This window comes from Aspergillus karnatakaensis (assembly GCF_047715665.1).
Source record: "Aspergillus karnatakaensis strain CBS 102800 unplaced genomic scaffold BJY04scaffold_2, whole genome shotgun sequence".
In the NCBI taxonomy this organism is placed as follows: Eukaryota; Fungi; Ascomycota; class Eurotiomycetes; order Eurotiales; family Aspergillaceae; genus Aspergillus; species Aspergillus karnatakaensis.
Window position 1 is genome coordinate 451,319 of NW_027395714.1, and position 19,291 is coordinate 470,609.

At 51.2% G+C, this 19,291-nt stretch overlaps 8 protein-coding genes across 8 annotated transcripts; 5 read left to right on the forward strand and 3 right to left on the reverse strand.

Moving 5' to 3' along the window:
- Positions 1 to 147: 147 nt before the first annotated feature.
- hmgA (putative homogentisate 1,2-dioxygenase (HmgA)) lies at positions 148 to 1,636 on the forward strand (the record flags this gene model as incomplete). Its single annotated transcript, XM_073713513.1, has 4 exons — positions 148 to 215; positions 265 to 774; positions 823 to 1,470; positions 1,519 to 1,636. 4 exons carry the CDS (start codon positions 148 to 150, stop codon positions 1,634 to 1,636), a joined length of 1,344 nt encoding a protein of 447 aa, XP_073576793.1.
- Positions 1,637 to 1,858: 222 nt separating this feature from the next.
- hmgX lies at positions 1,859 to 2,635 on the reverse strand (the record flags this gene model as incomplete). Its single annotated transcript, XM_073714736.1, has 1 exon — positions 1,859 to 2,635. One exon carries the CDS (start codon positions 2,633 to 2,635, stop codon positions 1,859 to 1,861), a length of 777 nt encoding a protein of 258 aa, XP_073576794.1.
- A 295-nt stretch (positions 2,636 to 2,930) lies between these two features.
- Positions 2,931 to 4,731, forward strand: BJY04DRAFT_44511 (4-hydroxyphenylpyruvate dioxygenase family protein). The gene is made up of 5 exons (XM_073720404.1): positions 2,931 to 3,001; positions 3,064 to 3,740; positions 3,788 to 3,847; positions 3,903 to 4,260; positions 4,334 to 4,731. Exons 2-5 carry the CDS (start codon positions 3,085 to 3,087, stop codon positions 4,466 to 4,468), a joined length of 1,209 nt encoding a protein of 402 aa, XP_073576795.1. The 5' UTR covers positions 2,931 to 3,001; positions 3,064 to 3,084; the 3' UTR covers positions 4,469 to 4,731.
- On the reverse strand, positions 4,208 to 7,350 carry BJY04DRAFT_44614 (uncharacterized protein). The gene is made up of 10 exons (XM_073720406.1): positions 5,800 to 7,350; positions 5,664 to 5,751; positions 5,502 to 5,614; positions 5,396 to 5,443; positions 5,313 to 5,347; positions 5,164 to 5,252; positions 5,080 to 5,115; positions 4,978 to 5,031; positions 4,794 to 4,930; positions 4,208 to 4,738 (listed from the first exon to the last, which is right to left on the reverse strand). The coding sequence occupies exons 1-10, from the start codon at positions 7,208 to 7,210 to the stop codon at positions 4,674 to 4,676; spliced, it is 2,076 nt and encodes a 691-aa protein (XP_073576796.1). The 5' UTR covers positions 7,211 to 7,350; the 3' UTR covers positions 4,208 to 4,673.
- Positions 7,351 to 7,941: 591 nt separating this feature from the next.
- BJY04DRAFT_44567 (cytochrome P450) lies at positions 7,942 to 10,059 on the forward strand. Its single transcript, XM_073720405.1, has 2 exons — positions 7,942 to 8,460; positions 8,507 to 10,059. Exons 1-2 carry the CDS (start codon positions 8,266 to 8,268, stop codon positions 9,845 to 9,847), a joined length of 1,536 nt encoding a protein of 511 aa, XP_073576797.1. The 5' UTR covers positions 7,942 to 8,265; the 3' UTR covers positions 9,848 to 10,059.
- Positions 10,059 to 11,440, forward strand: BJY04DRAFT_44499 (alpha/beta fold hydrolase). The gene has a single exon (XM_073720403.1). It carries the CDS (start codon positions 10,271 to 10,273, stop codon positions 11,246 to 11,248), a length of 978 nt encoding a protein of 325 aa, XP_073576798.1. The 5' UTR covers positions 10,059 to 10,270; the 3' UTR covers positions 11,249 to 11,440.
- A 446-nt stretch (positions 11,441 to 11,886) lies between these two features.
- BJY04DRAFT_212952 (glutathione S-transferase family protein) lies at positions 11,887 to 12,707 on the reverse strand (the record flags this gene model as incomplete). The annotated part of the gene is made up of 2 exons (XM_073714737.1): positions 11,887 to 12,498; positions 12,558 to 12,707. 2 exons carry the CDS (start codon positions 12,705 to 12,707, stop codon positions 11,887 to 11,889), a joined length of 762 nt encoding a protein of 253 aa, XP_073576799.1.
- Positions 12,708 to 13,623: 916 nt separating this feature from the next.
- BJY04DRAFT_176981 (urea carboxylase) lies at positions 13,624 to 19,231 on the forward strand. The gene is made up of 2 exons (XM_073709549.1): positions 13,624 to 18,993; positions 19,047 to 19,231. Exons 1-2 carry the CDS (start codon positions 13,672 to 13,674, stop codon positions 19,176 to 19,178), a joined length of 5,454 nt encoding a protein of 1,817 aa, XP_073576800.1. The 5' UTR covers positions 13,624 to 13,671; the 3' UTR covers positions 19,179 to 19,231.
- The last annotated feature ends 60 nt before the right edge of the window (positions 19,232 to 19,291 follow it).

Sequence of the window (19,291 nt, forward strand, 5' to 3'; positions counted from 1 at the left end):
ACGCTCATTCCGGCAATCTTATGTCAGTGGCCTGACCTCCAAGATTCTGTAATTTGTCTTCTTAGTTGTGTGCTGACTCTGCTGAGTATATAGACTTAGCTCGGTCTATCCCCGCAACCCCACGGAATTCTACCCCAAGCTTCCACGATGCCGGTCACCAACTTCTCCTTCAAGGACCCTTACAAATACCAAAATGGCTTTGACTCCTACCATGAGTGCGTTATGAATCTGATTCCGGGTACAATCTCGAGCTAACGTCTGCAGGACTGAAGCCATCGAAGGCGCTCTTCCCGTAGGGCAAAACTCTCCACAGAAAGTCCCCTACGGGTTGTACGCCGAAAAAATCTCCGGAACAGCCTTCACTGCGCCTCGCCATGAGAACAGACAAACGTGGGTTTACCGAATTCTCCCTGCCGCTGCACATGAGAACTTTGTCGAAGAGGATGCGGACTCCTACCACACACGCATGACCACAGACGCGAACAAGCTGCATCATATTCCCAATCAGCTTCGTTGGAATCCATTTGACCTGGATGAGACCGTTGATTGGACACATGGACTGCACCTTGTGGCCGGTTCTGGAGATCCGACCATGAAGCAGGGTCTCGGAATTCTATTGTATGCGGCGGGTAAGGACATGGGCAAGGAGGCTTTCTACTCTGCGGACGGAGACTTTCTCATTGTCGCTCAGCATGGTGTGTTGGATATCCAGACTGAGCTGGGTCGACTGGTTGTTCGCCCAAATGAGATCTGCGTGATTCCGCGTGGTGTCAGGTTTGTATCCCCACAAGCCGTTCATGACAGACGTGGCTGATTGAATAGATACCGTGTCACCCTACCGGAAGGCCCCGTGCGAGGATACATTTGCGAGCTCTATCAAGGTCACTATCAGCTTCCTGACCTAGGACCTATTGGCTCCAATGGCCTTGCCAATGCGCGCGATTTTCAAGCCCCGATGGCCTCCTTTGACGACGAGGAGCAGACTGAGTACCGTCTCTACAGCAAGTTCAACAACCACCTCTTCTCTGCCCGGCAAGACCACTCTCCCTTCGACGTCGTGGCATGGCACGGCAACTACTACCCATACAAATATGACCTCGGTCGCTTCAACACCATCGGATCCATCTCGTTCGACCACCCAGATCCCTCCATTTTCACCGTCCTGACCGGTCCTTCTGACCATGTGGGTACGGCAATTGCCGACTTTGTCATCTTCCCACCCCGGTGGTTGGTTGCAGAGAAAACCTTCCGGCCTCCTTGGTATCACCGCAACACCATGTCCGAGTTTATGGGCCTGATTAATGGTAACTACGATGCGAAGACTGGTGGTGGTTTCCAGCCAGCAGGCGCGAGCTTGCACAACATTATGAGTGCACACGGACCGGACTCGGATGCGTTCGAGGGAGCTAGTAATGCGGAGCTGAAGCCTGCAAAGGTCGGCGATGGGAGCATGGCATTCATGTTTGAGAGGTTAGTAGATTTACCTGAGCGGAAAGAAGCGCCACTAATGTTGTATAGCTCTCTCATGGTCGGTGTATCGGAGTGGGGTCTCAAAACATGCCAAAAGGTGCAGGAAGAGTATAACAAGCACAGCTGGCGACCGCTGAAGAGGCACTTCAAGGATCCACGAAATTGAAGTAATGTGCCATGCCATGTAAATACCATCTAGTTAGCCAAGCTTTATACCAAAACCTTGTATGGTAGCCCATCCGCATCCACTTCGCACAGATAGCAAAGCTACTAGTTAAAGTCATAATGGTTTATAATTATTACCAATTAAAAAACAGAAGTATAGTAGAAACCAAACTTTGAATAACTTTAGCTCTACACTCTACTTAGTACTACAATCATGTACTAATCACCCCTCAACCTCCTTTCTAATCGCCTCCTTCACAATAGCCCCACACATCTTCGCATACGGATTCGTCTGCACAGCCATCTGCTGCGCGACTTTATTCCCATATCTTCCACCCATGAAGAAATCACGGCTCGCCATCTCTTCAAGCCCCTCCGGTCCAAGACCTCTCAATCGACCAGGAATATTCACCTGCTCTGCCACCTTATCCTTGTTTTCCTTGAGATACCGCGAGATCTTGAGGAGGAGGTATGCGCGGTGCGTGTGTGTATCTGCTAACAGCCGCGCTTGGAACGGGGAGAGCGGGTCTGCTGGGGAGACTGGGGTAGAGATGTCGATTGCGGTAGAGAGATCGGAAAGGAGGGTCGAGAGGGGGGTTATATTTTCTTGGCTGAAGAAACTCTTGTTTGATTTCGCTTCGTCTTCAGGTTGGACAGGTTGCATCAGCATGCGCAGTGCTTGGGCGCGATTTGCGTAGGCGGATGGGTATGTAGGGTGGGTTTTGATGAGAGCGTCAAGCTCGGTGATTGCGGAGTGGATGGTTTCCCGGGCTGGGGCTGGCGATGAGGAGAGCGTTGAGATTATTTCCTTCTCGCGGGATTGAAGATAAGCATGGTCTTTTGGTGAGATGTCGAGGTGTGTTGGAAGTTGTGGGAGGGAAGGGTCGATGGTTACTCCGGAGGAAGGAGACGATTCGGCGTCGAAGAGGGCTTGTAAGACGGCGGAGTCATTTGTTGTGAGAGTTGGTTTGGAGAGGGAGATTGATGTTGCGGCGGACATTTTGACTGTGTTCTCTAATTCTCTCATTTAGTTAGACGAGGAGTATGAAAGAGAGAATATTTAGCGATATCTCTGGCAAGCTGAACGAGAAGCTATGTCGTGTATAGAACGCTGACGGATGATATCCGGCCAGAGGCGGGTGTTCTAGAGATTGCCGGGTCACCCGGTGCAAAACACCCGCCTCCAGCCGGCTCCATCCCCCGGATAGTTTTGACATTGCGTATCACCTCAATGAATAACCATGAATAATAGATTGCAGCTGATATGTTCCGGCGTATAAGGCGAAACACGATGATGACTGTCAAAACTATATGTGCCGCCTGAGCTTTTATAACAGCGTTGAATTCCCTGAGGAATATCATATCAGTACCAGCCATCATCACCACTATCTTCACAATACTTCAGATAGATACCCTAACTGAAAGAAGCAAAGTTAGAAAGCAACAAAGATGGCCCCCTCAGCAATCTCAGATCCTCCTTCCTCTTCGACCCTACCCTCCTCCATTGCTAGCTACCGCGGCTACGACCATGTCCACTGGTACGTCGGCAACGCCAAACAAGCCGCCTCATACTACATCACCCGCATGGGATTCAAGCGCATTGCCTACAAAGGTCTCGAAACAAACTCCCGCGCCATCTGCTCCCACGTCATCCGCAACGGAGACATCACATTCGTTCTCACATCACCTCTCCGCTCACTAGACCAAATCGACCGCTTTTCAGCCGAGGAGCAAGACCTGCTGAGAGAGATCCACCACCATCTCGAGCAGCACGGTGACGGAGTCAAAGATGTTGCATTTGAGGTTGACTCTGTTGAGGCTGTGTATGGAGCTGCGGTGGCGAACGGTGCCAAGGCTGTCAAAGACGTGAAGATTCTGGAGGATGAGAATGGACGGGTGAAGACGGCGACAATCCAGACTTATGGGCAGACGACGCATACGTTAATCGAAAGGGGTGCATACCGCGGTGTCTTTTTGCCTGGGTATCGGGTTGAATCTGGGGCTGAGGATCCTGTTGCCTCGCTGTTGCCTGGTGTGCTGCTTAACCGGATCGATCACTGTGTTGGGAATCAGGATTGGGATGAGATGGATAAGGTTTGCGAATAGTATGTTTCTCCCCCTGTCACCGTTGAGAAGGTACTAACGAAAGCAGTTATGAGAAAGCCCTCGGTTTCCACCGCTTCTGGTCTGTCGACGACAAGGACATCTGCACGTAAGTCATCCACATCCAACCCTAACATATACACCTACTTATTAAAGATGGACAGCGAGTTCTCCGCTCTGAAATCCATCGTCATGTCGTCGCCCAACGAAATCGTGAAGATGCCCATCAACGAGCCCGCAAAAGGCAAGAAACAATCTCAAATTGAAGAATATGTCGACTTCTACAACGGCGCGGGAGTACAGCACATCGCCCTCCTTACCGATGACATAATCCGAGATATCACGAATCTCAAGGCTCGCGGTGTTGAGTTCATCAAAGTCCCTGATACCTACTATGAAGATATCAAGATTCGGTTGAAGAAGGCGGGGTTGAAGCTGGAGGAGGACTTTGAGACGATTCGCAGCTTGGATATCTTAATCGATTTTGATGAGGGAGGGTATCTTTTGCAGTTATTTACTAAGGTATGTCCCTTCGGTCTCTACCTCTTAATTCCTGATTGTCTCGGGGAGAAAGTGAATGCTAACCGCTATATAGCACCTGATGGACCGTCCTACAGTCTTCATTGAGATTATTCAACGACATAACTTCTCCGGCTTCGGGGCTGGGAACTTCAAGTCGTTGTTCGAGGCTATTGAGCGAGAACAGGCGTTGAGGGGGAATCTGATCTAGTTCATCTATATTGCTGCCACTTCTCATAAACTGTACTCGCATGTTGTTACCATTCACGATAGCTCGATATTGAAGCCAAAAGATTTTCTTTTCCATTGTACCAATGGCGTCTGATTCAGCGAAAGTACTCTTTCAAGGGTAGTCCAATATCTCATTGTGTGATAATGTATACATAGACAAAGTCTCCTTGAATTATTATCTACGACTACTTCTTCGAGGAGCTAGCACCGCCCAGAACAGTCCCTCCACGTCTCTTATACTTCCGCGGATCTAGAGTAAATCAGCAAGACGCCCCGAGACTATCCAGAAATTGACAGTGGCATACCTTTCCTACTCATCAGGATTTTACTCCTCGTTCCCTTGCCACCTTCCCAGAACCCGCTACCTGCCTTCCCCACAAGGAATGAGCGGCAAATACCACAGTTCTCGGGTCGGTAGATTTGCTCGCGGGAGCAGAAGCCACTGTACATTATGTTAGTAAAGCTATACTAATAGGTTTTGGGACATACCAGATCATGCGATTTGCATGTTCATTTGGGTGATCGGTGGCTGCATCATGGCATCTATAACAATGTTAGACCAGAGGAAGTCACATCGCAATGAATACGTACTTGTCGCATGGAAAAACCTTAGAGCAGCAGCTGAATCTATGGAGGTGTTAACTTTGCCGGGTACAGAGAGCCAAGAGGACATACCTGAACCAGCGGTAACTTTTGCTGTAGTGCATGCACCGACCACGACGGGGTAATTCTTCGCCTGCAACTATGCCAAGGACTTCTCTTGGCTATATCAACAGTTAGAAATTTTTATCTCCTTCGTTTTACGAAAGATAGGGTGAACAAACCTTCTTCCGAACTGGACCCCGATCTCGGGACGTGACTGCATATATGTAAGTATGAACACACGGCTTACAGTAGGGGGACTTACACGCTGCAGATCCTACTTTTAGAAACTTGACCTCAGGAACCTTGAACACTGCGAAGATTAGTTAGGTGAAAGCCATTGTGTGGATATTTGCAAACTTTGAACCTACCCATTTTGCGATGACATTGGCGGCAATTGGCCATGGCGCTCTCTGCGCGGACAGCAACTACGCCAGGCCCTGGGAACGGAGTTGAGCACTCGGCACAGGTTGGGATAAAAGCACTATAAGAGTGTGAGCGCCGTTGAAGGCGTACTATCAACTCATACATACCTGGGGAGAAGATCAACAACCGTGCAGCCGTCTAAATCCAAGTAGCCGGCACGGTTGGAGTTTGGATGCATCAACATGCGACGGAAACCTATACGATTAGAGAGCAGTCACGCGGCAGGGGAGTAAAAAACCATACCTATACTCATGGAATTTGAGCATTTCTTGCAGACTTCCACCTTCGGAGACAATGTCCCATCGTTGTCTTTGGTATGAGGAACATTTCTGACATCCAAGAGTTCCTTGCATCGGTCGCATTTGATTGTGATATATGGACCGACAAGTTCGAGAAGTTCAATTCCATATAATTCGAAGAACGGGAAGGATAAAGCAACGCCGTGTTCAGTGGTAGCAGGCTCCGGCAATTCCGGGACTGGTGCGCCACCGTCTTCTTCATCGTCCGAGTATTCATCCTCTTCTGTTGAAAAGTCGGTTTGGTCGCTGCCACTTCCGCTGTTCTGGATTGTCCATTCGGGGGGTCTCTGGACGTAATGAATATGGGGTTTATCCGCATCTATCGAATCGTCGCTCTCTACATCTTGGGGTTCTTCCGGAACTTCTTCAACAGCAACTTTGGGTTCGGGTTGAGGTGCGGGTTCAACCACAGTTTTCGCAAAGCTATGCATATTGCTTGCTAGATAGTTGACCTGCGATATCAAGTTCAACTGGAGGTTGCCCTCTAACCATTGGGAAAAGCCAATTTCGACAGCACGAGATTCCTTGCCTTGCACTCCTTGCAACTCAATCGAACTGAGCTCAAGGGGGTACAGCGGGGGTACCGTGAGCTTGACAGTTTTGACAGATCGAATAGAGATCGGAAGCCGATCGACTTTAGTTGGCTGAATGGGTATCGCGAATGAACGGCCGTCGCTCCACTTTTTGAACAACGGGAGTCTCCCAAGGCGTGCTTCAAGCTGTTTCGTCTCGACCGCTCTCCGCTTTTCCGCTTGGGCTCTCTCCTCTGTCGTAAAGGTCGGGCGAGGCATAACAATGGGTTTGCTAGTGACTTGCTTCGGTTTAGATTCATGAGCCAGCGCCAATAAGTTCAGATTGTCGACTAATTTTTGATCGTCCATTTCTTCTTTCTTGCCGGCATTCGGAATGAACTTGAGTGTAGGTCCACGCTCCGTAGTCGTTAGTAATCGTTCTAGATGACGGTCTAGAGTATTCATCCAGTTGAGTAGGGTGCTGCGGTCGCCCATCCTTAACGAACTATCAACGATGTCGTCAAATCCCCTTGACACATTCTGCTGAAAGGCGGATCCTAGCTCAGGATTCGTCACTGTCAGAGAAGGCCTCCCGCGCGCGGGGTATGTTGAAGGAACATTCAACAAACACTCCAGGCGCTCCAGCTCGAAAGGAAAGTCCGGGTCGGAGGGTTTTAACCCAAAGGATAATGTGGTTCCGGACTCATCAGTAGTTTCTGTAGGACGGTACCGCCGCCTGAGCTGGTTGATCTGGAACTGCCGAGGATTTGAGGTCTCAGTTTGAGAGACTGGCCGTTGACTAGCATTACTGCCAGCATTCGTGGTTGCTATACTCCCAGTCATAGTGCTGTATACCAATTTAGTGTGGCGGAACTGGTTAAGCGCAGGATGCAGATCGGTTGGTGGTTCGGGCAGATTAGGTAAGGTGGGCTTGATGATTTCGGGTTTGCACAGGGACCCAATGCATACGTAGTAAGTTAGATATAAGCTAGGAAGTGGATGAGATGCAGCGAGGGTGAGTCAAGGTGAGTCATGATGAGGTTGGTTGATACGGAGTACGAGCTGGGGCATTCAATGCAGTCATTGTGAGTCCTGCTCTTGGCGACGCTAACCCAGATTAAGAACTTTGATACCTGAGGCCAGATTCACCTTTCTTTCTGCATCCGCAATCAAAACATCCACCTTTACTGTATCTATCATGACTAGATCAGATGAGCTCTTGTCCATGCCCTTTGTTTGGTCAGAGAATAATGGAATCTCTTGGGGGTAGCAAATAGAAAGTGTGCTGAGTCTGATACTAACTCATTGTGTTTTCTCCAATCGGGATATCGCCTGGTGCTAAGGAAGCAGCGGTTCGATTCAAACTGGAACAAGACGAGGCCTCGACGGTCGACCTTATGACCACTCAGCTAGGAAGTGCATCCTGGGACAGAGATCAAAGAGAACCTTGCACTGAAACGCCCGCAAGCCAATCGTGTATCCAGGGAAAGCACCCCAAATTCAGGCATGGGGACTAATGCAGAGACTGAACATTGAACATCACCTGTTCATGAGACAAGGTATGAATTCAAGCTAGTCTCCGAAGCTAAGGTTCTCTTTTGAGGTTGGAGCTGGTGGCTGATTTGCCTTATTTCTGTCGTCCGACTCGGGAGTTCAGTTCCCGGCCCGCCAAGAGCTCCAACGCTGCTTCAGTTGTCCACAGCAGCGAATGGCTGGGATTATTGAATGAGGGAAAGAGCTTAATTTTGATCAGGCTACAGTTCACTGAGTCCAGGAATGCTCGCTGGGGCTGAATCAGGGGCCCTTCAATCATGGTGCCCGGATTACTTATGTCGCTGTGGCTGTCCCTCCTTCCTCCCTCACTACCCTTGTTTCTCACTTCGAAGGCGTCGTGAAAGATGCTCTCTCCAATCTTGCTCGCTGGCTACGCCCTTGTGGGTATCTTTGTTGCCATTATCTGGAATGTCTTGCGTCAACTCCTCTTCCGCAACAAAAATGAGCCCCCGGAGGTCTTTCATCTGGTCCCGTTTGTCGGCAGCACCATAACCTATGGAATGAACCCGTACAAATTCTTCTTTTCTTGCAGGGAGAAGGTACTTCTCCGGACTCAGGGAGATTGATTACGGCTAATTTGTTTAGTATGGCGACATTTTCACCTTCGTCCTGCTCGGGAAAAAGACCACGGTTTATCTCGGCATGAAAGGAAACGAGTTCATCCTGAACGCCAAACTCAAGGATGTCAATGCCGAGGAAGTATACAGTCCTCTTACAACCCCGGTCTTTGGGTCCGACGTCGTCTATGACTGCCCAAACTCCAAGCTCATGGAACAGAAGAAGTTCATCAAGTTCGGTCTCACCCAAGCTGCGCTCGAATCGCACGTTCCGTTGATCGAGAAGGAAGTGTTGGACTATCTCAAGACATCACCTCGGTTCAAAGGAGACTCTGGAGTGCTAGACGCTGCTGCATCGATGGCTGAGCTTACGATCTATACCGCTGGCAGTGCACTGCAGGGAGAGGAGATCCGCAAGATCCTTACTGCGGAATTTGCCGACCTCTTTCACGACCTGGAGCAAGGATTCACCCCGATCAACTTTATCATGCCAAGGGCGCCTCTTCCCCGGAACCGCAAGCGCGACGCTGCCCACGCTCGTATGCGAGAAATCTATATGGGCATTCTTAATGAACGTCGCAAGAACCCTGATGCGCAAACCCAAGATATGATGTGGAATTTGATGAACTCCACCTACAAGGATGGGAAGCCAGTGCCGGACAAAGAGATTGCTCATATTATGATTACCCTTCTCATGGCCGGTCAACACTCGTCTGCGACCATCAGCGGTTGGATCCTGTTACGACTGGCTTCCGAACCTCGAGTTCTGGAGAAACTATATCAAGAGCAGGTTGATAACCTCAAGTATGACAGTAAGACGAGTCAATTCGAGCCCCTCCAGTACAAGGATCTCGACCTTCTTCCGTTCCACCATGCTGTTATCAAGGAAACCCTTCGAGTCCATCTGTCCATTCACTCCATCCTTCGCAAAGTCAAGAACCCCATGCCAGTTCCTGGTACGGACTACGTCATCCCCAAGGGCCATGTCCTCCTGGCTTCCCCTGGTGCAACCGCAATCACCGAGGAGTATTTCCCCAACGCTAATGTCTGGGACCCGCATCGCTGGGAGACTCAGCAGCCTGAGAAGGAGGAAGAGGGCGGAGAGCTTATCGACTACGGCTACGGTGCTGTGTCCAAGGGTACGAACAGCCCGTACTTGCCATTCGGTGGAGGCCGCCATCGATGCATTGGAGAGAAGTTTGCGTATGTCAACCTGGGCGTCATTGTCGCGACGCTAGTGCGCAGTCTCAAGCTCCATACCGTCGATGGCCGAGGGGGCGTCCCTGCGACGGACTACTCGTCTATGTTTTTGGGGCCTGTGAAGCCAGCTCTTGTTGGTTGGGAACGACGCTTCCCGGAAAGATCATAGAGACTCTAAGCGATGAAGAAATGAAGGGGAAAGGTTGTACGATACTAGCATAATGGATAACTAGAAACGGCTGTAGGGCCCATTACCTAGACCCCACGTTCCAAGTCTCCCATGAGTCCCATCTAGATTTACGCGGCATCATTCCAATTTTCAAAGCCACGCGATGGTACTATAAATACCATGGCTCAGAAACTAACCTTGTCTATAATTAGTCACTTTAGGTCCACCCGTTCCTGGGCCATCCCGAATGCTGTTTAGTGTCGCGGAGCTTCAAGTTTCGGTGTTCCGGAGATGACGCTCTGATTGCCTATCTACAGCACATGGATGCATTACAAATCCCGCTCTTCATCACTACTACATCATAAACCATTTATCTTGCTTCCATCTCATCTCTATCTCTATCTCTCCATCTAACATCTCAAAATGTCAACACCACTCCTCGTCCTTCCCCGCCCCGGCGATGCCTCAACAGTTACCCCTCCAATCCCCGCCCCCACCGAAACCAGCTTCACATCAACATTCGGCACCCTCCTCCCACCAGCAACGTACCTACAAACGCCCCACGGGCGCGCCGCATACTACACCATCCCCTCCGCCTCACCATCGACAGATCGCCCCATCAGACGAATCCTCTTCATCCACGGCGTCCAGACACCCGCTCTAGGACTGTATCCGCTCGCCTCATCACTCTCATCCGCATACCCACATGCGCAATGCGTGCTGCTTGATCTCTGGGGTCACGGGTTGACGGACACGCCGATTCAGCCGCACGAGCCGGGTCTATTCCATTACCTTATCGAAGAACTACTAAAGGATCTAAAGTGGGAGAGTGCGCATTTTGTAGGGTACTCGTTTGGGGGATCGCTAGCGACGACCTTTGCGGCGAAACGTCCAGAGGCTGTACAGTCGCTTGTCCTTGTTGCGCCGGTGGGGCTCTTGAGATTTGAGTCGTTTGCCGACGAGGAAAAGAAATATCTGCTTGGTCGGACGGGGATTCTCGAGGAGGAAGAGAAAGCGAAGGATTGGGTTTTCAACTGGCTCGAAGGCGGAGATCTTGTCGTCCCCGATGACTGGAGAGAACGTGTCGCAAAGGGAGAAGTCGTTGCGGAAAGTATAAAGGCCTGGGAGATGAAGGAGCACAAGGGGCATATCGGGTCTGTGGTGGGTGTTATTCGAGATGGGGGGATTATGGATCGGCATGAGGATTATAGGGAGGTTGTGAGGAAGGGACTTAATGTGTTTGCTGTGCTGGGGGAGCATGATTTCATAGGCTCTGTGACGGATTTCAATGAGGTTGGGGTTCAGGATGCGGTTGTTGTGAAGGGGGTTGGACATGGGGTTGTTAGAGAGAGAGTGGGGGAAGTTGCCGGGCTGGTAGAGGGGTTCTGGAATAGACTATAGATCTAGAGTAGATTAAGATACAAGGATACTGATTACTCTGCTTGCAAGATAGAAAGCTCTGACGACGAGCCCTAGACGACTACATCAACTCTAACCTGCTTTCAAGTCGTATCTAAGCATAGAAGGCCTAATTATAGAGGGTATATGGGACCGATTAAGGCTGCTGCCAGCACATCCATCCGGTGACCGGGGCTGGGACCGTGAGATCGACATCAGGCTGAATTGCAATCCACGGGAAATCCTGATCTTCGAGCTCATCGATGAGAGCCACCCACCACGTGCTGCTTCCTTATCATCTGCCCGGATGAGAAAAACAGGATATTCTTGATATACCTAGATGGATGAAGGAGCCGGCCCGGTAAGTAGTGTTGAGTCGAGTCGGCAGTGACAACTCATTGCATCATTCATCATCTGCGATGGCCATCAACTAACTATATGTTATCGATATTCAACCTGTCATGCATCTTATCAACCCTCCTCGAACCGAAGGCTTCGTATTCAACGGCCGTGCAGATGATCAGAGAAGGTACCCAGCCAAAGTACGGTATGTAAGCCGGAGTAACAGGACAAGACATGACAAGCGCTCGATACGCGGGCTTTTGTCGGGGAGAGGGAGCTTCGTGCTTTCATACTGCCTGCTAGTTCTTCTTTGCAACAGCCTCTTCCCATCTTCCTTTCAACCTCCGTCCAATCTCATCGAAGACACACGCCACACTCTCGTGCGTCACCGCGCTCAAGCCCCATTTCGCGAACCGCGGTGTTTTGCCCTGCAGGGTCTCGACCAAGTCACTTCTCAACACACCGTATTCCTCCTTGCAGAGCGTGAAAAGCCACAGCAGGAACGGTCCGACTAGCACCTCTGCTAGTGTAAGCCGCTCGCTACCACCGAAGAACTCTCCCCTCTTAACGTCTCCATCACCATCACCATCTTTCGTGGAAAATGAAACTAAAAGCAGTGGCTCAATCTCACGCTCAAGAACCCCAACTAACGCCTCGGTGCTACTATCATGATCTTCACCGTTAAGGATCACACCAGTGAGAACAGGGTAAACCTTCGACACCCAGGCGTCAACAAATGCCGTGATCCGCGCTCGCTGGAGAGCACCTATGTGTGATGTTGACGGTAGGAGGAGACAGCCTCCATCTGGATTCGGACTCCGATACGAGTGCACATCAGCCAGAAATTGGGCTATAATCCCCGATTCCGCGATGGTGGTGCCGTTGTACGAGAGGGTGGGGACTTGTCCTTTCTACATACATACCCGGTTAGAGAGATAACAGGAAAGAGTGAGGTGAGAGGTATTGTTACAGGATTGATAGCCAAATACCACTCCTCGCGCGGCTTCTCAACGTCAATGAAGACTTCTTCATACCCGAGCTTCAGTTCCTTCAGTGCGATGTGGGCGCGTTGAGCCCAAGGGCAGTAAGGGTTCGTGTAGAGTGTTATTGTCGGGGTCATGTTGTGCTAGATAGCAGATCTGATGCAGATTCCGGTTGATGTTCTTGGTGGTGCTGCTATTCTTATTGAGGACAGGATGAATCTCTCCTCTAGTTATATGCATTGCTGCGTCAAATTAACCGACTATATAGAAGAAGATTTATAAGCTCGATAGGAAGATTGGAAATGTCATGCCGAGCCTGCGATACGAAGTGTAGGACTGGTTGACTTGCGTAGGCTCTCGCTGCCTGGGATGTGAGAGTGCGAGCATTAGAAGATACGGGCTTCTTCTCTGCTCTCTTGTGTTGCTCAGGGACTGAACTTGAAGACCACGCGATATTTTTTTTTTGGCTCTACTAAGAGTTTGACTTGGATACTTTGTCAAATTTCTGAGCCCGGATCAACGTCAAAGCAGGTACAATGACACTCCTGAGACAACCTTATTATCATAGCAAGGTGTCCATCGTGCCTTCCCAATCTATTCCATCCTCCATCGTTCCTTCCCCGTAAAATAGCACCATCCTAAATAGTCTTTCAACAGTCACGCCTGCCTGATTTGTGGATTCGCACCTTCCCTGTTCTCGCTGCGCATCGAAGCCCAGCAAGGAGGGTATGAGGTAAGAATGAATCATCAAGCAGGAACGGCCGCCTACGTACCTTGAGGATTCCAGGAAAGTAACGTGCCAGCCATCCTGAAGAATTCAAGGTAGTTTTGGCCTTCACCTACTATTACTCGATCCCATAATGTATAACAGCCCTAAATATACCCCGTCCATGCGCTCCCCGGCCGGCGCGCCAAAGCGGGGCGGGCGCCGATAAGAGCATGGCGGGCCGAGTCTCGGCGGGGCACACCAAAGCCTACGATTTACTCTATTGGAATGATACATACTTTGCTAGAGATAGCGTCGGCAGATACTAATATGAGGCTGTTCCTCAGAATGCTCTCTCACGAGTCAGGCTCCTATCGCCACATATCCAATCCGTCATGAGTCCAGTAACGATACCCCAATGGCGAGAATTACAAGTCTCCGCTACGGAACCCACTCACCTCCTTGCTCTCCTTGATCGGATAGAGAAGACACCCTCAAATGACTGGATTTCACTCGCTCCGCCAACACATGTCATTGACGAATGGTCCCGGATCATGCGTCTCAAGTCCGAGGGTTACGACCTCCCTCTCTTCGGCGTCCCGTTCGCCGTGAAAGACAATATCGACGCCGCCGGCTTCCGAACCACAGCTGCATGCCCGGCATTCGCCAAAGTGCCCACTGCAGATTCCACCGTGGTAGCGCGCTTAAGATCCCAGGGCGCCATTGTGCTCGGAAAGACGAATCTCGATCAATTCGCTACGGGCCTTGTGGGGACGCGCTCCCCGTTTGGAGCTGTCGGGAACTCATTTGACCCGAAACGAGTCAGTGGCGGCAGTAGCTCGGGCAGTGGTGTCGTTGTCGGTAAGGGTCTTGTGCCATTTTCCCTTGGTACAGATACCGCTGGTTCCGGGCGTGTGCCTGCGGGATTGAACAACATCGTTGGCCTGAAGCCAACCAGAGGCGCTTTGAGCACGACGGGCGTGATCCCCGCCTGCAGAACGCTAGACTGCGTGTCTATCTTTGCTCAGACAATTGAGGATGCTGAGCTGGTGCTAAGGATTGCGGAGAATTATGATGCTCAAGACGCATATTCGAGAACTCGCGGCGACGGGGCCACGAGAAGTATACCACGCGGTATTATTCCTCCGCAACCCGTGCTTGCTATTTGTGCGAATCCCGAGTGGCATGGTCATACACAACATGCCGCCGCATACGAACTTGCCCTAGCGAAAGCTCAGAAGCTCGGCTGGAAACTTGAGCCTGTCGACTTCACTTCACTTTTCACACTCGCCAGCTTTCTCTATGAAGGTCCTTGGGTTGCAGAACGGTATGCCGCGATCGACGAATTCATCAGTTCAGCCCCTGCAGACGCCATGGATCCAGTCGTCCACAAAATCATCATGATGGCAAAGAACTTCACCGCACCGGACCTCTTCAAGCAGCAGTACCGCCGACAAGAGCTATCTCGCACAATTGTTTCTCAATTCAGTCGATTCGATGCCATCCTCGTGCCAACTAGCCCCACCTTCCCAACGATTGCAGACCTCGCAGATGAGCCGATCCGCGAGAACAGCCGCTTAGGCACGTACACCAATTTTGTCAATTTCATGGACTGGTCTGCTATTTCAATTCCCGCCGGATTCAGAGACGATGGATTGCCTTTTGGGATTACCCTTATCGCCGAAACATGGGACGAACCGCGACTGTTCGAGCTTAGCCGGAGGTGGCTCTCTGATGCACCTCGTCGACTAGGAGCGACTAATCTTGAATATCGTGAGGCCCCGGGAAAACACCCAGAACCTCGAGACTTCATGAAGCTGGCAGTAGTAGGAGCCCATCTTTCTGGATTCCCTCTCAACAAGGACCTCATTGTGCGAGGCGCGACTCTTGTTGGGCCAACCATCACAGCGCCAGCCTACCAGCTTTACCAGCTCCCGTCAACATCAGCTGTTCTGAAGCCAGGGCTCAAGAGAGTGGCAAGTGGCGGACGCCCGATTGAATTGGAAGTATGGGACCTACCACGCTCACAATTCGGCAGCTTTCTGGAAACTGTGAAAGCTCCCTTGGGTATCGGCTCGGTCGAGCTACAGGACGGGCAGTGGGTACATGGCTTCATTTGTGAGCCTGAGGGCCTTGTTGGCGCTATAGATATTACACCCTATGGCGGCTGGCGGGCATACACAGCATCTCTAAAGGCCGCGGCGCCTACAACGAAGGCGGTGGCTGGTGAGAAGCGCATCCGCAAGGTTCTGGTCGCCAATCGAGGAGAGATCGCCGCACGCATCATCCGCACCCTTCACGATATGGGAATCCAGGCCATAGCCATATACTCCGACGCCGATGCAAACACGCCACATGTGACCGCAGCCGATGTCGCCCTCCCTCTGGCAGGGCACACAGTGGCTGACACATTTCTCAATTCTCGCCAAATCCTGGATCTAGCTTGTCAATCAGAAGCAGACGCAGTGATCCCGGGATACGGGTTCCTAGCAGAAAATTCCGACTTTGCGGCGGCTGTCGAAGCTGCAGGCTTGATCTGGATAGGACCTACCCCAGATCAAATGCGTGAACTAGGTCTCAAGCACCGCGCAAGGGAGATCGCCATCGCCGCAGGTGTTCCTGTGGTGCCCGGAACGAAGGGGCTCGTGTCCAGTTTGGAGACCGCACTCAAGGAAGCAGAACAGATAGGATATCCAGTTATGGTTAAGAGCACCGCCGGAGGTGGCGGAATTGGGCTTTATCGGTGTAACGACGCAAATGAACTTCGTGAAGCATTTGACGGAGTACGACGTCTGGGTCAGGCGAATTTTGGCGATGATGGCGTCTTCATCGAGCTCTTCATCGAGCACGCAAGACATATCGAGGTTCAGGTGCTAGGCGATGGCAACGGTCGGGTCGTTATTGCTGGGGAACGAGACTGCTCGCTGCAGCGACGCAATCAGAAGGTGGTCGAGGAGACGCCCGCTGTCTTTGTGCCGTTGAAAGCACGGAAAGCGATGCGTGACGCCGCAGCAGCATTAGCAGCATCCGTCCATTATCGTAATGTGGGTACAGTAGAGTTCATCTTCGATGTCCACAGCGAACAACCGTATTTCCTGGAGATGAACACTCGCCTGCAGGTCGAGCACCCGGTCACAGAGGAAGTAACCGGCCTCGACCTGGTTAGATGCATGGTCAACATTGCTCAGAACAATTGCACGTCTCTTTTCGCCGAACAGCGTACTGAGTTGGCAATCGAAGGTGCAGCCATCGAAGTGCGCGTCTATGCGGAAAGCCCGCTGCAGGAATTTCGCCCATCTTCTGGCAAACTCATCGCCGTTGAGTTCCCGGACGATGTCCGGGTAGACACCTGGGTGAAATCTGGACAACAACTGTCAACGTCGTATGACCCGATGCTAGCGAAGGTCATAGTTCATGCTACCGACCGTCCATCAGCCGCACAACTGATGTCCGACGCCTTGTCCAAAACGGTCATTACCGGAGTCGAAACGAATCTCTCCTACCTGAGGCAGATCATCGACTCAGAGGCGTTCCTTTCCGGAGATTTCACCACGAAGTCACTAGATGCCTTCTCCTACAAGGCGAATGTTGTTGAGATAGTGGACCCAGGATCCCAGGTAGCTGTTCAAGACTTCCCGGGGCGAGAAGGTTACTGGCACATTGGTGTGCCCCCATCAGGACCTATGGATAACTACTCTTTCCAACTCGCCAATCGCCTGGTTGGTAACGATGCCCGCGCGGCGGGGCTTGAGTGCTCAATCCAAGGTCCCACACTCTTATTCCATTCGCCTACTGTTGTTTCGGTTGTCGGAGCAAACGCACCAGTACATGTCGACCAAGAAGAAGCCAAGATGGGCCAGCCCATCTATGTCCAAGCCGGGCAACGTCTTGCTATAGGAATGGTCATGAATGGTGCTCGAATTTATGTCGCAATCAGAGGAGGAATCCAAACGCCGCCGGTTATGGGGAGCCGTTCGACATTTGTGACAGGGCATCTAGGAGGGCACAACGGCCGCAATCTCCGCGTGGGAGATCTGCTACCTTTGGCACCTCTTGCACAAACCAGCGAGATCGATATGACTGTTTGCGCACCGAAACTCCCCTTGCCTGCTACTCCAGAGAGAAAATGGACAGTGAGCGTGATTCCAGGACCTCACGGAAGCCCTACGCACTTCACCGAGTCTGGCCTGTTGAAACTGTTCACAGGAGAATGGACAGTGCATTACAACAGCAACCGCATCGGTGTTCGTCTGAGTGGACCGAGAGCTGAGTGGGCACGCCCCACTGGGGGCGATGCAGGACTTCACCCGTCCAACATCCATGACAGTCCCTATCCGGTGGGTGGAATCAGCTTCACAGGAGATGAAGCTGTGGTCTTGACTGCGGATGGACCTAGTCTAGGAGGATTCGTTGTTTTTGCCACGGTCGTCGAGGCAGAGCTGTGGAAGTTTGGCCAAATGCTACCAGGAGACCGCCTTCAGCTACACCCTGTGTCTCTTCACACAGCCCAAACCTTGTCCACGGAATGGATACACTCGATCGCTACCCTAGCACCGTTTTCTGCCAACCCCGGGATAGGAGACAAGGCCTCTCTGGATAGCCCGATTGTGAAAACAATTCAGGAAGCTGGTCGCCGCATCTTGTGCCGTCACGCTGGCGACCGAGCTTTGTTATTAGACTTCGGAGACGAAGATAATTTCACCTTGCGCCAAACATTCCACATTCTGAACTTCATTGAGCAACATCGCCGCACTCCCATCCCCAGTGTCCTCGAACTCACACCCGGAGTGAGGAGTATCCATGTCCAGCTGGAATCTCAATTCTTATTACCTGAGATCCTTAGCTCGCTCGTATCTCACGAGGTATCCCTCGGTTCTCAACTCGCTTCACGGCTACCATCGCGAATTGTGCATTTGCCATTGGCATTTGACGATAGGAAGAGTCGTAAAGCCATTGCTCGATACAGCTCCACCATCCGCTCTTCTGCCCCCTATCTCCCGAGCAATATCGAATTCCTGCAGCGCCTAAATGGCCTTGCATCACCTGAGCATATCCAGCAGAACCTCCATGCGGCCACATTCCTCGTCCTAGGTTTAGGCGATGTTTATCAGGGGTCTCCTTGCGCGGTGCCCTTGGATCCTCGACACCGACTTTTTGGAACCAAGTACAACCCATCACGATCTTTTACCCCTCGTGGCTCTGTTGGCGTTGCAGGTCAATACCTGTGTATATATGCCACAGATTCGCCGGGTGGGTATCAGCTTGTTGGCCGCACGGTACCAATCTGGGACGAGTACCGCCAGAGCAAGCTCAGCGGTCAAGCCAGCTCAGAGAACCCATGGCTATTCTCGCTTCTTGACCAAATCACTTTTTACCCGCTTGCAGAGAAGGAGCTTGATTCCGCAGAGAAAAAGGGATCGGTGAGCGAGCTCATCAAAGTCACTCAAACTGAATTGGACCTCAATCAATACGAACAATGGCTGAGCGACAACAGCGAAAGCATTGCTGTGGTCCGATCAGAGCGAACAGAGGCGATGCACAAGGCAGAATTCTTTGAAGATTTGTTGAAGCCGTATCAACCGGTCGACTCAGCTGTTTCAGAATCCCGAAGAAACTTCGATGGGACACCTGGAGAAAGGATCCAGGCGCCATTCCCCGGGAGGTGCTTCAGATGTGCGGTCAGTGAAGGTGACCGTGTTGAAGCAGGCGACACTATAGTAAGCGAGTCCGAGCCTGAAGTATTGACCTAGCAATGCTAACATTTCAACAGATCTGGATCGAGTCAAACAAGATGGAAGTAAAAATAAGTTCGCCGGTCAGTGGGACATGTGCAAAACTATTGGTGGAGCAGGGAGATATCGTGGGTCCGGCTGATGATGTAGCTATCATCCAACCGTCATGAGCGCTGTAGTTATGATATAGATATCTTATGAATGTGACGGCCGCCTTTCCAGAACGTTGATACTCGGAACTTGCTGAGGTGTACTTTCGGGGTTCAGACACATAATGATGAAC

Excerpts from the sequence above, each read along its gene's own strand:
- BJY04DRAFT_44511 (XM_073720404.1), top strand. The coding sequence starts at position 3,085 with ATGGCCCCCTCAGCAATCTCAGATCCTCCTTCCTCTTCGACCCTACCC. Across the intron at positions 3,848-3,902 it reads GACGACAAGGACATCTGCAC|CGAGTTCTCCGCTCTGAAAT; the intron begins GTAAGTCATCCA and ends AAAGATGGACAG. Across the intron at positions 4,261-4,333 it reads TTTTGCAGTTATTTACTAAG|CACCTGATGGACCGTCCTAC; the intron begins GTATGTCCCTTC and ends ACCGCTATATAG.
- BJY04DRAFT_44614 (XM_073720406.1), bottom strand. The coding sequence starts at position 7,210 with ATGACTGGGAGTATAGCAACCACGAATGCTGGCAGTAATGCTAGTCAA. Across the intron at positions 5,752-5,799 it reads CTCAAATTCCATGAGTATAG|GTTTCCGTCGCATGTTGATG; the intron begins GTATGGTTTTTT and ends CTAATCGTATAG. Across the intron at positions 5,615-5,663 it reads GTTGTTGATCTTCTCCCCAG|TGCTTTTATCCCAACCTGTG; the intron begins GTATGTATGAGT and ends ACACTCTTATAG.
- BJY04DRAFT_44567 (XM_073720405.1), top strand. The coding sequence starts at position 8,266 with ATGCTCTCTCCAATCTTGCTCGCTGGCTACGCCCTTGTGGGTATCTTT. Across the intron at positions 8,461-8,506 it reads TCTTTTCTTGCAGGGAGAAG|TATGGCGACATTTTCACCTT; the intron begins GTACTTCTCCGG and ends TAATTTGTTTAG.
- BJY04DRAFT_44499 (XM_073720403.1), top strand. The coding sequence starts at position 10,271 with ATGTCAACACCACTCCTCGTCCTTCCCCGCCCCGGCGATGCCTCAACA.
- BJY04DRAFT_176981 (XM_073709549.1), top strand. The coding sequence starts at position 13,672 with ATGAGTCCAGTAACGATACCCCAATGGCGAGAATTACAAGTCTCCGCT. Across the intron at positions 18,994-19,046 it reads TTGAAGCAGGCGACACTATA|ATCTGGATCGAGTCAAACAA; the intron begins GTAAGCGAGTCC and ends ACATTTCAACAG.